Here is a 17,999-nt window from a genome sequence, read left to right on the forward strand (position 1 = left end):
TAAAGAGTTTAGTTTATAATAAAACTAACGCTCTCATCGGCCATAATGAAGCCAAGACCTGGTAATCCCTATGGATCGTTCACGCTCCATTTTTTCAAAACTTTAACAACAATCCTCCAGTCATCTCTCCATCCATTCATCTCATGAACCAAATCATAACTACACATGTTTGTCAGATGTTTAAAGAGAATAAAATATCAGAAAGTATTTATGTTCTGTTGCATCGAGTCTTTATCAGATCATCTATATATACACGTTAAGTTATTTAAAATATTATTACGCATAATGATGACGATTCATTAGAAACTGTTACTTGAACCGAGTCATTTAAAATGATTTCCATTATCACTTACATATATATATATACATATATATTAAATATAAATACAATATGATCACAACCACTAAAAAACAAATTATCTATAACTTTATAATTTTTAAAAATATAACAAAACACAATCTATATATGTATATCTTCTTTCTATATGATTTAAAAATTTCTTTTAAATCAAAGACAAAACATATGTGTATATTAATGTTTTCATACCGAGAATTCATTGTTAAATTAAGGAATTCATGATTGTATTATTATTTTTTATTATTATTTCGATCTCCGAATATAATTTGGTTATTAAGATAGCTAAAAATGTATATATACTGGACCCATTAATCAATCAGGATTTAATATTATTGATATAGGTATATCAGATATTATTAAGCAAATAAACATCTAAACGTTAAACAAATCTAAATCTCTACAAAAATATTACTGATTTCGATTTTCCTGAAAAACCATCAAGACTAAACACGATTGGGTCCATATCGTAGAATATCTTTACTATCACGATCATTAAAGTTTTTTTATGAGTTCTTGGAAAAGACAATTATAGCTAGAAGTATATTGAAAATTTATGATGACATTCAGTACGTTTTCCTGTGTCAAATAGTCGAAGTATATATATTTCCTAATATGTTTACTTTAGGCAAGTATCCTGATCTATAGTATGTTTACTTTAGGTAATTACTCTGACGATATCAAAAATAATGTAAATATTTTCCATAACAGAAGCCACATAAATCTTATAAAAGGACATAGCCTGACATCGAACCTAACAATATGAGCTATATAAAACACATATAATTCATAAAATATAGTTTGATAATGCATCACAAAATTAATATATAAACAATAAGAAAATATTAAACAAAGGCACTGATCTTAGTTTTAAAAGCAGGCATAAAATTACTAAGTAATGAGTTCGAGAACACAAAGAAGAAACAATGTAAATAGAGGCAGAATAGAGGAAGTCTACAAATAACATCAAACAGTCAATGCTCTTGTCCGTAGTTGGTTCCGCCTACGAAAGTGATAAAAAAAATCATTACCAAAGCGTTTTAATAAACATTGAAACAATAATATATATAGACCCCAAAATTCTAAATACTCACGTCGCTCTAAATGCATCAACTTCTGCATCGATAGGATTGTACAAAAAATCTGAGCATAGATCATTAGATCAGAGAACCACAGACTTCTTATCGACTCCTAAACAACAATAGACAAAAGATTTATTCAACATTCAGATTTTAAGACATATATGAGGAAATATGTATATACCTTGGCCATTTGTCATCTTCCATAACCTTAACACCCAGACAACCGATTCACATGTGTTTCTCAGATATACATCATGGAGATTTATTGCTAGAGAACCACGGGCGTAACATGCTAACCGACCTTCTCTTCTGCCACAAGAAAAGATAATACGAAAATTAAAATATTTGGTTATGACTTTATATGTTAACAGTCTTTTACATATAAATCAATGGACATGATTCATATTCATAATACCGTGCATCTACAATCTCAAATCGGAGATAAGCGAGATTCTCTTCATAAGCATCATTACTTGCATTGCAGAGTGGACCCATACTCACAATAGTTCCCATAACGTCTGATAACAAACGAAATAATAAATTGAATTTAAATATATTACAAAATTTAACATATATGTTTAGAAATTATCATGCACACCGATAAACTTGATTAATTATTATAAAAAGTTAAAGATGCAATTCTTACCAATCAGATAGTCAAAAGGAATGGCTCGATCCACAATATCATAAAATCGGAAGCAATGGAGATACAAATTGTACGACCTCGTTCGAATAGGGGTGATAATAGTGACAGAAGTTAACTGCAAACGATGTTTATTGATCATTGTAAGCATTGATCCAGTAGCTTCTTTAACATGAAAGTTGAAAATCCGAATCCACTGTCCCTGTTTGATTTCTTTCCAGCGAGTGGGAAACTCGTTTGGCATAATGGTTGCAGCGATCCGAGTACCCTAGAAAAATAACAAAGCAAAAATAATCACTGAATAATAAACAGAGAACATAAAAGAATAACTTCAAAAAAAGACACATACTTTGATATCAGACAAAACCATCTCGATAGTATTTCCAAAGAATGTTAAATGCTTCCAGAGCCTGACAACCTTGATAGATATTAACCACCTTGTTTTGTAAGTATCCAAACATGCAACATCGACAACATCAGACATTTTAGAAATTTTTTTTTTTTCTTTTTGATCGAGAACTCTGAATAAGTTTTATAAAGAGGAAAACTAAAAGTGACAGAGTATGAGAAAATGTGTTAAATATGAAAAGGTCAGACTATGCAGTTGAATAGGCAGTTATTCTTTCTTATAAATTTATTTTCGTTTAAAATATTTTAAAAGAAAAAATTTGAACAGTTACCATTTAAAGCCCCTTATTGTCAAAACCAACAACAATCCACTAATTTATGTCAAGACATTTCCATATTGATATTGACCGATTTGTTCATTTCACGTGCCAGAGAGAATATATTCTATGTTTTAAGTTTCACCAAAGATACACGCAATCTCAATAAGTAAATATACTATTTTACTAAATATAAAATTTTGCTAAATTGCAATACTTTCCATAAAATAATATGATCTCTCTCTATGGTTTATATTATTTGGACTATTTTATGTTTCAATATTTTAGGAAATGATATATTCATACAACATCATAACAAAAATGCCATTTATGTAGACTTATATGTTATAACTTTATGTATCTACTTGAGCAATTTTCCTTAAGATTATATGAAACAGGAAACCTGGAAAGTTAAACGGTTATGTGCAAACATAAAGTCGCATAATCTACCCCATAAAAAATTGAAAATGTGAAAATTGATTATTATTGCATACCTTATAAATACTGACTTGAGGGTTTCTTTTCAAAAAGCTTTAAAATATTTTATAAGTAGCCTTATCGTTTCTGAGAGAATTCATAAGAACATCGCGAACACAAACGAAAAAAAAAATTCGATGAAAATGGCTCGTTGATCATCAATCCCCCACCACTGGTAATGAGATTCGGTGTCGTGGAACCAAAGTCACCACCTTCACCAACAGATTCCGAGATAGAGCAAGAAGAATTATGGGAAAAAATACATTTATTCACCGCATCAAATCAGAAAGCCAAACAAAACACTCCTCAGGTAATACATCCTATTCACTAAAGTTTGTTTTAATCATGTCTTACACAATGAATTGTAAAATCTGTATATTCTACTTATGGAGGATGACAAAGGCAACACATCTAATGAGACACCCCAATCAAGTTGCACAAAACAAAAACACGACCTGATTCTAGATCTGGAGATAGGGTTGAAGTGCATGCGTTGCGGTTTTGTGGAGACAAAAATTCGACACATGGATACCGCCGAATGGGTACGTAATCAGAAATATATTTAGATTAATAATGAAAATTGTCTAAAATCTATGTTATTGAGTCATTATATTTTGTTATTGATTGCCCATTGAACTCTATGTTGTAGAAACAATTCATGTTTAAATATAATATTGAGTTAGTTTAAAGCTATATAATTTTACAAAAATCTAAATTGGATTGTTTGTGTCTGTGTTTAAAGGGAGAGGATAAGGAACGTAAAAAGAGGAGGTCTGGAGTTTAATCAAGAACCATATCAGTTTCAAATCAATTTCATGTTTTTTTTTTCCTGTTTGCAATGACCACTTTAAAGACAGTATGTACTTGGTTTTATTTTCTAAAAACTATCAAGTTTATTTCGATGACATGATAATTTGGTTTTGAAGCATTCTCGATATTTACAACTACGTGACAATTTTCATCATATGAAATGTCAATAGATGCCCAATAATATGCTACAGTTCAAGTTTTGTTAAAATATGTTATCGAATTGAATTGTCATTGGAATATCTGACTACAGTTAAACGTCAGAGATCAAACCATTAATACATCAGATCCAACTTAGTGAAAAATCGAAAAACATCAAATCTATTAAAAACTATAAAACCGAACGTAATGGTCTTATATAATAAAAACAACTAACATATTTCGAGATAAATAGAAGGGATAAGCGACAAGGCTGCGCTCGAAGCTCTGAAACGATCTTTGTGGTACAAATCCGAGTTCCGACGGGAGATGGCACTCAACACGCCACAAACAATTCAAGACCCTTTGCACCGGTCATCAGACTTCGTTGTAAACGAGGAGGAGATGAAGAATTTGGACGAGCAGTACGAAGCAACGAAAGCAGCAATCTGAAGCTCAATTTTGACGCGCCCCTCGAAGAAAGGCAACCCATCGAACAACGCAACGATGCAGAGCTCGGACAAACCTAGAAGTGGAGGTGCCCATAACTACCAGGTAGGCACCGGACGCGGAAGAGGAGAGCCACGCAACAACACTTGGGTAAGAAAGTCCGCCAACTACGACGAGAAGGCTTTCTGCGAAAATCACCAGACCTACGGACACTCAACGGCACAATGCTGAACGTTAGGAGCAAAACTCGTGGCTAAGATGGCAGCGGGAGAGCTCCAAAACGTGGTCAACCTCAAAGACCTCGTCCCTAAGACCAGCTCCATCAGGGTCTCTTTAAGCATTTTCGGCCCAGAAACCTAGAGAAAGTGGATTAAAAAAAATGAAAAGCCCAAAATTATCGACGGATCGATCCTTGGCGACGGGGCGGACGAGACGGTCTCGTTGGTGACGTGGACGAAGGGTATTGGCCGTTTATTTTTTTTGGGAATGAAATTTTTATGGAAAGAGAAAATGCATTTCTCTTTTATCGGGCAAAAAAAAAACCTTTGGGCTCTCTCTTTTCTCTCGATCGCAACGGCGATTTCGCTTGGCGGAGGTCAAATCAGCGTTTCAAACAGGCTCCGATGGTGTAAAACTCGGCGGATATCCAGTTCAGTCGACATTTCCAGTTAACAATCCGATTACTCCTCTGATTGACGGTTTTAAATTCAATTAGGGTAAATTAGGGTTCGTCGAAATTTGGGGGAAATTTTTGCAAAGTTGAAATCATGTAGTTATGTGTCGATTCATAGATAATATCTGTGTGCGGTAGTTCGAAACAGTCATTGAAGCCAATTTAAGGCTATTTCGGTGAATCGATTTGGTAAATTAGGGTTTCGCGATTTGGGTATTTTTTTTTTTCAAGTTTGTTCTGGTTCAAATTTGGCGTTAGGTGAATCGAAATGTGTCTGTTTTACGTCTTCTGGGTTTACATCATATGGTTTTGCTAAAAGTATGGTTCGTTTGGTTGAAGCCGAGTTGTTTGATTATGAAGGATCCTCTGTTTGTGTTATTTGTTGAATCGGTTGATATATGATTTGGGTTTTATCATCATATGGGTAATTATTATGCGATGTCTGGTTGAACTATGTTATCATGATTCTTTTTACATACTTGATTCGTAAAATCATAGTTTGATCTTGAGTAAAGACAGTGTTTGATCATCACATCGGTTCGTGATGATCTTTTTTTTTGTGTGTTTGCGGCATTTACCTTCTTATTTAAGTAGCTATAATAAGTAGCTTTGCATTATGTTTAAGTTGTTTATTGTTGAAGACATTTATGTTTAAGTTGTAATGTGTAGTCCGAACAGAAGTCTCTTGTAATGACTGGTTTGATGGTTTGATTATCATTACTGCTTGTTTTGTTTACGGTTGCGTGCAGAGTTAATCTTCTTTGTGTTTAATGCTACTTTTCTGTTAGGTAATAGAGTTAAATGCATTTATTTACACTTGTGTTTTGTTTTGTGAGGGTAAATGGTGGGAAAAAGGAATGACGGTTTTAGAAGCTGCAACCGAATCTTTTCCATCAAGGTTAGTCAGCTTCTACCTTATTTCGTTATTTAGTGTGATAAATGCTGTAGTCTTCAATGCAATCGTTAGTTAGATAGGTATGTGAGATGACTTGTGATGAATGCTTCCTAGGTATGGGCTTAGATTAGGTAAATGACTTGTGATGAATGCTTGTTAGGTATGCGTTAGTAAATGGCTTCTTAAAACAGTTTGTATTTAAAAAACTCATGTACTAAAACCCTAAATTCTCAAACAGCTTCTGAAAACTTATTTATAAAACATGTTACATTTGTTTTTCAACACTTAATCGTAAAACACGAATACAACTCCCAAAACCCTTACACCCAAACTTAAACCTCCCTCTTTCTACACGTTGCTTTTATGGATTCCCAAAACCCTTACACCCAAAGCGAAGGCTTTGCAAACTTATTAACTAGCCAGCTAGTTAATGATGTTTACGCGCCTGTGATAGATCTTGGGTCAGCAGAAGTCCCTGTGTTTAGCACACAAACTACTGATGATCCAAGCGTAGGAGGGAAGAATACGCCTGAGAGAAGAAAGTGGTCGCCGAAAGAAGACGTCATCCTCATCAGTGCCTGGCTCAATACATCAAAGGACCCAGTCGTTGGGAATGACCAAAAGGCGGCAGCGTTCTGGTCGCGGATCATTTTGTACTACAACTCATCACCACTGCTCGGTGAATATCCGAGAAGGGAAATAGGGCAGTGCAAGCAGAGATGGGGAAGGATTAATGATCAGGTGTGCAAATTCGTTGGTTGTTATGAGGCAGCCATGAAAGAGAGAACAAGCGGGCAGAATGAGAATGATGTAATAAAAGCTGCTCATGAAATCTTTTTCAATGACCAGAAGATCAAGTTCGTTTTAGAACATGCATGGAGAGAGTTAAGGCATGACCAGAAATGGTGCGGAGCAACTAATGGCAAAGACAATGCCTCGTGGAAAAGGAAAAAGTGTGATGAAGGTTCGACTCAGTCACCAAGCCCTGTCGATGGAGGAACGAATGGCGAAAGTGAAGGTGCGGCTAGACCACCGGGAGTGAAGGCGGCGAAGGGCAAATCCAAAAAAGCCCATGGTGGGAAAGAGGATGGAAAGGATCTGATCGAGTTGCAGTCTGTCTACGCGCTGAAGAAACAAGATTTGGATGCACAGTCAAAGCTTGAGTCGCAGAAAACCCTAAACAGTCTCTTAGCCAAGCATGGGCCTCTATCTGATATCGAAGAAGCACTGAAGATGAAGTTGATTACTGAGTTGCTTGCTTGATATGTAAGATTTTATCTTTTTTATAAACTTCATCTTTGATCATTTGCTATGAACTTCATCTTTTTTTAAATGATATTAAGTTATGAAATGTGCTTAGCTATTCTGTTTAACGGATATTTGTTGCATTGTTTCAGGGTTCGAAGACAAGGACACCGGATATTTCTATCAAAAATTTTATCTTTTTTTGGAGGTTTGTCATTTGTGTCACGAGTTAGGTAGCTGGTTTTAGGAGGTTGGTTATTTCTGTCACGAGTTGTATTATTGGCACTTGTAGTTTTGGTTACTTGTGTCACGAGTTATGTATGTTGTTCAACATGTGGGGTTGTATTTTTTGGCTATTTCTGTCACGAGTCATGTAGTGTACTTTTTGGCTATCTATTTATATATGCGATAAGGCAAAATGGTTTCTTTACCCAAGTGACCTAAATCCTGAAACTTATTTGCGTACCTTCTCTCTACATCTCCTCCTTCCATTACTCTGCATACACTATTTCTCCACCATTTCTCCACCATTAAACCACGACCAATATAAACCACGACCAATATAAACCACGACCAAATTTTTTCCCCACCCTTACCATTTTATACACAAAACGATGGCTTCATCATCAACAAACGATGATTTAGATAATGTTTATGACGATTATCTAGATGACATACTCGATGAGAAATGCGATAATATGTTTGACGCCTTCATAGCTCGCCAGGAAGCCAAAAAAAAGAAGAAGAAACGAGCTTATATTGAGAGAGAACGCAAATTGGGTCACAACCAGCTATGGAATGACTATTTTATTGAAGATGCTACATATCCGCCAAATGTCTTTCGTCGTCGTTTCAGAATGAACAAACCATTGTTCATGCGGATTGTGGAGCGCCTTTCTCAAGAAGTTCCATATTTTCAACAAAGACGAAATGCTGCCGGACGGTTAGGTCTCTCTGCTCTCTAGAAGTGCACGGCAGCGATTCGTATGATGGCTTATGGCTGTGCAGCAGACGCGGTTGACGAATATCTCCGTTTAGGTGAATCTACTGCCATTTTATGTCTTGAAAATTTCACTCATGGAATCATACAATTATTTGGCGATGAGTACCTACGGAGACCCACACCAGAAGATCTCCAACGATTACTGGATGAAGGAGAGTCACGCAGTTTTCCCGGAATGATAGGGAGCATTGATTGCATGCATTGGGAATGGAAGAATTGCCCAAACGCTTGGAAAGGACAATATACACGCGGATCTGGAAAACCGACTATCGTCTTAGAGGCGGTTGCATCACACGATCTCTGGATATGGCACGCATTTTTTGGTCCCCCAGGTACTTTAAACGATATTAACGTTCTCCACCGTTCACCTGTTTTTGATGACATATTACATGGTCGAGCTCCAAAAGTGAGGTATTCCGTCAATGGACACCAGTACAATTTGCCTTATTACCTCACTGACGGGATCTATCCAAAATGGGCAACGTTCATACAATCCATTCGTCTTCCACAAGAACCGAAACATCGGATGTTTGCTAAAATGCAAGAATCCGTCCGAAAGGATGTCGAGCGTGCTTTCGGAGTCTTGCAAGCTCGTTTTGCTATTATTAAAAATTCGGCTCTGATATGGGATAAGGAAAAGATTGGGAAGATTATGAGAGCAGCCGTCATCTTGCACAATATGATTGTAGAAGATGAACGAGGTTCCTACAGTCTGTGTGATATATCCCAATTCCAACAAGTAGATGGAAGCAGAGCCTCACACGTGGATATGTCGTATTCCAGAAATATGCCTACAAACCTCACCAATATGATCGATATTCGGAATGAAGTTCGGGACAACCAAATACATGACCGATTGAAAGCGAACCTTATTGAACATATATGGAACAAATTTGGTCATACATTCAGTTACGATGACTATCCGGCTTATGTTTTAAATATCTGTAATTTGTATGTCTTTAATTTCTGTTTGTGTAATAATAATCTGTTTGTTTAAGTATGTATTTTCCAATTTTAATAAAAAAACGTTTTTTAGAAATTATGTTAAAAAAAAAGAGTTTTTTTTTAATTCTAAAGAGACCCACTAGGAGTTCACTAATGAAGAACAAAAAATATTGAGTCTCTTCCCACATATCACCTTCTCAAATAAATTATTAAATAATACAAGAAATGATTAAAAAATTCTAAAGAGACTCAAGCTCAGTTACACCATTGGAGCTGCTCTAATGAACCACAAGAAAGAGCCGAGCCGAGCGGCGCGGCTGAACCCGCAAATCCTCCCCGACGAGGCGATAACTCCAAGCGCGACAGGAGAGGCGAACCTGAAGAGCGACCCGAGCCGAGGCAAAGGATCAATATGATCATGGGTGGATCTCAATACTACCAAGATACCGTCTCCTCCATCAAAGCCTATCAGCGCCGAGCCTAAGCGAAGGAGAATTGGACAGAACCAACCAACATCCCAAATACAGTGATCTCCTTCGCCGAGGAGGAAACGACATGAATCGATAGACCCCACAACGATCCGTTGGTGATTGAGTTAACAATCAGGGATCATGACGTAGCGAGGGTGCTCGTCGATACTGGAAGCTCGGTGAACGTCATCTTCAGGGAGACACTCAGAAGAATGGGAATCGACCTCTCCGAGGTGAAAGCAATCCCCAAACCTCTAACCGGATTTTCAGGAGAAAACACGATGACTATGGGAATGATCAGGCTCCCTGTGGTAGCTGGCGGAGTCACTAAGATCGTCGAATTCTGCGTCACTGATCACCCAGCAATCTACAATGTGATTATGGGAACTCCATGGATCAACGGGATGAGGGCGGTCCCCTCCACCTATCATCTCTGTCTCAAGTTCCCGACTCCAGCGGGTGTCAAAACGATCTGGGGGAATCAGAAGGAATCACGAATGTGCTGCCTAGCAGAGCACAAGCAGAGGAACCCCGTCACCGATGCACGAGCAGACATAGATCGCAAAAAGATGAAGACAGACCGAGAGCCTGCGAACGAGCTCTCGAAACTCTTATAGCAATTACAGATCGCGGAGAGCCGCGAAACACGCGCCGAGCCGGTATGTGATGCGTCGAAATTGGAGCAAAACTAGAAGAGCCTCTGAGAAGCAAACTCCTTTCCCTCCTCAAGGAGAACATCAACACTTTTGCCTGGACAGCGGAAGATATGCCAGGCATAAGCATCGACGTGACCTGTCACGAGCTGAACATGGACCCGACCTTTAAACCAATCAAGTAGAAAAGAAGAAAGCTCGGCCCCGAGCGAGCTAAAGCAGTTAACGACGATGTCGAGAGATTACTCAAAGTAGGATCAATCGCCGAGGCCAAATATCCGGACTCACTCGCGAATCCGGTGGTCGTGAAGAAGAAGAACGGCAAGTGGCGGGTCTGTGTGGATTTCACTGACCTCAACAAGGCGTGCCCAAAAGACAGTTTCCCCTTGCCACACATCGACCGGCTCGTCGAAGCCACTGCAGGAAATAGACTGTTAACATTTATGGACGTGTTCTCTGGCTACAATCAGATCCTGATGCATCCTGATGATCGGGAAAAAACGGCATTCATAACTGATCGCGGGATATACTGCTATAAAGTCATGTCGTTAGGGCTCAAGAACGCAGGAGCAATATATCAACGGCTCGTCAATAAAATGTTCGCGGCTCAGCTCGGAAAAACCATGGAGGTATACATCGACGATATGTTAGTCAAATCACTCAAGGAGGAAGACCACGTCGCGCATCTACGGGAATGCTTCGAGCAATTGAACAAGCAAGACATGAAACTAAACCCGGCGAAGTACAGATTTTCGGTCACCTCGGGTGAATTCGTCGGCTATCTGGTAACTCACCGAGGCATAGAAGCAAACCCCAAGCAGATCAAGGCATTAATCGAGATGCCCTCTCCAAGGACGAAGCGCGAAGTGCAAAGGCTCACAGGAAGGGTCGCCGCGCTAAACAGGTTTATTTTTCGTTCCACCGACAAGTGCCTGCCTTTCTACGACACCCTTTGGGGGAACAAGAAATTTGAGTGGGACGAGCGATGCGAAGCAGCTTTCCAAGAGTTGAAGAATTATCTGGCGAGCCCACCGATCTTAGCGAAACCAGTCGAAGGAGAGTCGTTCTTCCTCTACATTGCCGTATCTGCTACAGCTGTGAGTGGAGTGCTTATCAGAGAAGAACGATCCGAGCAAAAACCCATTTTCTACATCAGCCAGACACTGACCGATGCCGAGACCCGCTACCCCCAGATCGAGAAGGTCGCCCTAGTCGTCGTAGTCACGGCTCGCAAACTGCGCCCGTATTTCCAATCACATTCGATTGTCGTGCTCGCTACACTTCCACTACGCTCGATCCTACACAGCCCGAGTCAATCCGGTCGGCTCGCCAAGTGGGCCATAGAGCTGAGCGAATACGACATCGAGTATCGGAACAGGTCGTCGGCGAAGTCTCAGGTGCTCGCAGATTTTCTCATCGAACTTTCAGCCGAAGCAACGAGCGAGCCGACCCCAGACGAAGTGTGGACGCTGCACGTCGACGGCTCGTCATCTAAACACGGCTCAGGAATAGGAATCCGCCTTACCTCTCCCACAGGAGAGATACTGGAGCAGTCGTTTCGCCTAAATTTCCACGCCTTGAACAACGAAGCAGAATACGAAGCACTGATCGCCGGTATACGACTAGTGCAAGGAATCAGAGTTCGAAAGGTAAGAACCTTTTGCGACTCACAGCTCGTAGCATGCCAGTTCAACGGAGAGTACGAGGCGAAGGATGGACGAATGGTAGCTTACCTCAAGGTGGTCCGAGAGTTGGTGCAGAGGTTCGACAAGTTCGAGCTCACACGAATTCCCCGAGGAGAAAACACCACGGCCGACGCCTTGGCAGCACTCGCTTCAACCTCAGACCCAGACCTCCGACGGACGATTCCAGTCGAATTCATCGAACGTCCTAGCATCGAAGAAGTAGAAGGAGTTCGGCTGATAAATCCTCCCAAACAAGAACCAGAAGACGACGAAGCCATTCCTATGGGTGAAGACGCCCTACCAGCCGAGCCGGAGTACGGCTGCGACAAAGAATGGCTCGGAGCTATCTAAATATATATCGCCGATGGAGAAGTGCCAACCGACAAGTGGGAAGCCCGCAAATTAAAAGCTCAGGCCGCGCGGTATGTCCTCTTCGACGGCAAGGTGTTTAAATGGAGATTTTCAGGACCACTCATGACATGCGTCGAAGGACCGGAGGCAAGAAAGATCATGCACGAAGTGCACAGCGGCGCGTGCGGAAACCATTCTAGCGGAAGGTCGCTCGCTATCAATATAAAACGGCACAGTTACTTCTGGCCTACGATGGTCAAGGACTGTGAAAAATTCACGGCGAAGTGCGAGAAGTGTCAACGGCACGCCCCAACAATTCATCAACCTACCGAGCTGCTCTCATCAATTTCGTCACCTTACCCGTTCATGAGATGGTCGATGGACATCGTCGGACCTCTACATCGATCGAAGCATAAGCGCTTTCTGCTCGTTCTCACGGATTATTTTTCCAAGTGGGTCGAGGCCGATTCCTACGCAAGCATAAAGGATATTCAAGTCGAACACTTCATCTGGAAAAATATCATCTGCAGACACGGGGTCCCCTACGAGATAGTCACCGACAACGGATCCCAGTTCATCTCAACGCGCTTTGAAGCCTTCTGCAAGAAGTGGAAAATCCGTCTAAGCAAATCTACGCCAAAATATCCTCAAGGGAACGATCCTAGACGGTCTGAAAAAGAGGCTCGACGCCAAGAAAGGACGATGGGCAGATGAACTCGAAGGAGTCCTTTGGTCGCATAGAACGACTCCACGCCGAGCCACTGGAGAAACTCCATTCGCTTTGGTCTACGGAGCAGAATGCGTAATTCCCCCCGAGGTGGATTTCCCAGGTATTCGATGAAGACTTCTACCAGGACAGGAGGGCTTGAACCACTTAATGATGCTGGATGAGCTCGATCTAATTAACGAAAGGCGCGACCAAGCTTTAATCCGGATTCAGAACTATCAACAAGCGACAGCAAGATACTACAACAGAAACGTTTGTAGCCAAATTCAAAGAAGGAGAGCTCGTCCTCCGAAAGGTTTTCCAAAACACTGCCGAGAAGAATGCAAGAAAGCTTGGGGCAAACTTGGAAGGTCCTTACAAGATTACAAAAGTAGTTCGCCCAGGAGTCTACGAACTCGCGACGCTAGCTGACGAAGCGATTCCAAGATCATCGAATGCAATGCATCTAAAGCAGTATTATCACTAAAGCCACAGCACGGTCAACATGGACTACGGGACGGCTTGATCCCTGCAAAGGGTACGTAGGCAGCCCGTCCTCGGACGGGTTCAGCTGTCCCCCCTCCTAAAAAAGGGGGGGAGTGGGTACGTATACACAAACCTTCTTTAACTCTACTATTTTAGCTCGCCCACTTAGAAACATCGCCACTTCAGCCCATTTTCAGTTCGTTTTAAATCTACTTATTTCATGTTCATCTCGGATTTCTAGTTCGTTCATTATCGCTTCCGCTAGTTTCTCATTCTTTTTAAATCAGCAACTTATTTCATAGTTCGCCTCGGACCTTTATTTGTCCTCAGTTTCGGCTAGCCTCCGAACGCCTCGTCTCGTTGCTGGCCACAACGGGGCAACAAATATAAAGTTCTCTAAACGGACTTTTACCACCTTTCCTAGAACGAGAGTGCAAGTTACATCCTCTATGGATAAAAATTAAAGCGCGCTATACAAATATCAGACCAAAAACGTATCGGTCGCCACGCTTCACTATCGCACACGAGATTATAAGTCGACTACAACGCTTTCTCTAAAACTGAAGTGAACTCTTAGAACCCGGCAAAACACACTCATCTTCTCGGAAACGCCGGTCTATAGTCAAATTCAACGAGACTACCAAATCATCCTTGGTTAACAAACACAAAACGCCTCGTCGTCTACACGGCTCGGCTCATAGTGAAAAAGCGAATCCAGTGAATCGTCAGAGCGGCTCGACATAATTTACAACTTATACGAGAATTACAATGTTACGCGGCGAACTTCTGTCGGAAAAAGATCTGGAATGGCGGAGACCTCGGAACCCTAGCCGGAAAATAAATAAACTAGAGAGAGAAAGAAGAGAGAAGGGAGAGCTACCTTTTAGTGAAAAAAGAGCGGATCTGAAGATTATGAGAAGGAACGAAGGAGCTCACCTATTTATAGGAAAACCGAAGCGCGTTAGTTCCGTGTGGACCTCGGGAAACCGTATAACAGCGCGTGGGATCCGCGGTGAATTAGCTAGCTCGAACTGCGTCGGTTGCACGTGCCAATAGATCAGGTACTTTCTTTGGGAAGACCAACGGTTGGGATACCCGAGTTTTCAACCGATATCTTACCATAGTAAACGCCTCGTCGTGTACGAAACGGCTCGGCATTAACTTTCTCTTGAAACGCCTCGTCGTTAACGAAACGGCTCGGCATTGACTTTCTCTTGCAACGCCTTGTCGTTAATTCGACTCGGCATAACCTTCTCAAGACGCCTCGTCGTTAATTTGGCTAGGCATAACTTTCCCAGAACGCCTCGTCGTTTATTCGGCTCGGCATAACATTCACAAGTCGCCTCGTGTGCAATCCTCTTCTAAGGATACTTTCTCAAGTAACATAGATTGCACTACGCCTCGTCATTCAACTCGAATCACGGCTCGGCAATACTAAACAGAATCGCCTCGTCCTCAACTGGGCTCGACACTATCAAACAAAAATCGCCTCGTCCTTAACTGGGCTCGGCACTATAAAACAGAATCGCCTCGTCCTTAACTGGGCTCGGCACTATCAACATAAACGCCTCGTCGTTAACTAGAATCACGCCTCGGCATCCTCGGCACCCTCTTGAAACGCCTCGGCATCTTTATTTCCAAAACACCCCACCTTGGCTTATGTCGCAACGGCTCGACTCGATGGTTTATCCTACGGTCAGGAGTAACGGACCTCGTCACTCTCGCCTCCGAAACTGATGAGCTGGGGGGTAACTGTTGGGGTCGGTTTCACCCCAAGCGGATAAAACCATCTCAAAATGGCTAAGTATGGAAGGAAGACGAGTTGGCCGAGCTGTCCACCAAACATGGGCCGAGCCGTCCTGCGAAGTTAGTGGGCCGAGCTGTGCTCACCAAGACAAGTGGGGAGAGCCGTGGAGAAAGACGAGTTGGGAGAGCCGTGGAGAAAGATAGATGGGCCGAGCTGTGGAGAAAATGGGCCGAGCCGTAAGAAGGACGAGGAGTGGGCCGAGCCGCGCCAGAGGAAGCATGGGCCGAGCCGTTGTCTGTTATGTTGGGCCGAGCTGGTTCGTCCAAATGGGACGAGTGGAAGTCTCGAAAGGCGAAAGCCCATGAAAACCCTAGGCAAGGCGTTATGGCTGTGGCCGCGCGAAGCGATAAGGAAAGATTCCGAAAATCTCTCCCGAGATTCTCGGCTAGGCAATTTGGAAAGTTAGTATAAATAGGAGATCTCTATGATTCATTATGTAACTTTTGCAACCCTAAGCAAGAAGACCTAAACACTTTCACAGCAATAAAAATCCTCTTTTGATCTTACTGTTCTTTCGATTACCCTAGAAGTTTCGGATCCCTTAGTATTTCCCTTACAAATTTTTGGTTGTGCGAGTTTTGGCTCACACAGAGACAACAAATCACAAAACAAAACACAGTAAAAAGAAATATCATATCTTGTCAAAAACCTCCTTGTAGACGACATTCAATGTTTTGTTTTGTGGTTTGTTGTCTTTATCGGTGATCTATATCTTCAAACCTTCTCTGGATGTAACCCTCGATACAGGGACATAGAGTTGCCCATGAGTAAAAACTGGTCTTGGAAGACACAACCCAACCTTTTCGAGTGTCTGTCCTTGGCTTTTGTTTATAGTCATTGCAAAAGCTAATGTGATAGGAAACTGTTTGCGTCTCATCCTGAAAGGAAGTTTCATCTCCGAAGGAGAGAGGAATATCCTAGGAATCAGTACTTTTTCACCAACCTTGCTACATGTTATTATCTGAGCCTGGAGAACATAATTAGCCATGTTAGTAATGATGAGTCTTGTGCCATTACACAACCCATTCTTAGGGTCGATATTTCTTAGAAGCATTACAGGAGTACCCTCTCTCAACTTCAGGGCATGATTAGGGAAACCAGACATCTTGATACTATTTAAAAACTTCTCGGTATAAATCATATTGTTGGAAACACCTTTATTCTTACTGGCTACACTCTCTGAGGGTACTTCAGATGCATTATTGTAATTGACAACTTCTTCAGTCGTATCAATGCTATCACAAACTAAGATAGGTCCTTTCAACACATGTTATATACAAAACAATCGTTGTATTATATAAATATAAACAAATAAGCTAAGAGGAATTAAAAGAAAATAAACATACCCGATAACTTTGAAAGCATGTAATCATTTATCGTATCTACATCATCGTTTCTTGGACTCAGTATGGCACGGTCTTGGAAAAATTTAGGATCAGTCTCTTTCGAAAACGAACTCCCATAAATTTCTTTGACGATCGTTTTTATAGGATCTTTACAGTCTTTAATCAACAGATCATCAGGAATATCAATCACGGCTTCACCACTTCCATCATCATTTATCGTACCATCACCAATGTCTACGATCCACTTTGTAAAGGCAGCTCGTTCAAGCATCGCACGGCTATTATCTCCAGCTATAAGTCGCATGTTCTGTGTAAGTCTCAACACTCTACATTTGTACCACAGAGGTGACGAATTCAAAGTGGCCATAAGTATCTCTGTCTTCCCGGCATTTGGAATCACTGGCAATATTTGCCTAAAATCCCCTCCTAAAACAATGACCTTATCACCAAAGGGCTTATCAACTTCTAATATATCACGCATCGTTCTATCTAGAGTCTCGAAACAGTCTTTACTCATCATCAACGCCTCGTCCCATATAATGAGTTTAGCAATCCTTATCAGGTCGGCAAGATTCGACTCCTTCTTGATTGAACAGAAGGTAAACTTATTAACCACAATAGGGATTGCAAATCTTGAATGCGCAGTTCGGCCTCCTTCTATTAACAACGCAGCAATCCCGCTCGATGCAACCCTTAAGAACAACATCACCTTGGGAACGTAGAGCAGATCCGAATAGACTCCACAAATAAGTTTTACCATTACCTCCAGAACCATAAACAAAGAACATACCTCCTTTGTTCTTATTTACTGCTTCCAGTATCTCATCATAAACACTTCTCTGTTTGTTGGTTACAGTGGCTAACATCTACTCGTTTCTTACTCTAAGAGTTTCGCGATTGTAATTCTCTCATCCCGAATAAGAGGATTATCACGTGACTCCAGAGTAATATCTTCAGGAAACGGCATAGGTGTGAATTCTTTTAAGGATCTCCCACTTACACGTAAAAGAAGTTCTATTTCAACCAGAGTAAAGTCTTTAACTTGCTCCTGAGATAGACTAACAGCTACACAATTTCAAAAAAATTACAAAAGATAAATTAGCTATCAATATCTTAA

The 17,999-nt window shown here is 41.0% G+C and overlaps 2 protein-coding genes and 1 pseudogene across 2 annotated transcripts; 2 read left to right on the plus strand and 1 right to left on the minus strand.

Annotated features, from left to right (window-relative positions):
* The first annotated feature begins 6,548 nt into the window (after positions 1-6,548).
* On the plus strand, positions 6,549-7,448 carry LOC112083107 (glutathione S-transferase T3-like). Its single transcript, XM_024150838.1, has one exon. The coding sequence runs from the start codon at positions 6,549-6,551 to the stop codon at positions 7,446-7,448; it is 900 nt and encodes a 299-aa protein (XP_024006606.1).
* Positions 7,449-8,044: 596 nt separating this feature from the next.
* LOC112083108 lies at positions 8,045-10,465 on the plus strand (annotated as a pseudogene).
* Positions 10,466-16,242: 5,777 nt separating this feature from the next.
* LOC112083109 (ATP-dependent DNA helicase PIF1-like) lies at positions 16,243-17,642 on the minus strand. Its single transcript, XM_024150839.1, has 2 exons — positions 16,883-17,642; positions 16,243-16,793 (listed from the first exon to the last, which is right to left on the minus strand). The coding sequence occupies exons 1-2, from the start codon at positions 17,640-17,642 to the stop codon at positions 16,243-16,245; spliced, it is 1,311 nt and encodes a 436-aa protein (XP_024006607.1).
* Positions 17,643-17,999: the final 357 nt, after the last annotated feature.

Source organism: Eutrema salsugineum, unplaced genomic scaffold, assembly GCF_000478725.1.
Source record: "Eutrema salsugineum unplaced genomic scaffold, Eutsalg1_0 scaffold_7, whole genome shotgun sequence".
NCBI lineage: Eukaryota > Viridiplantae > Streptophyta > Magnoliopsida > Brassicales > Brassicaceae > Eutrema > Eutrema salsugineum.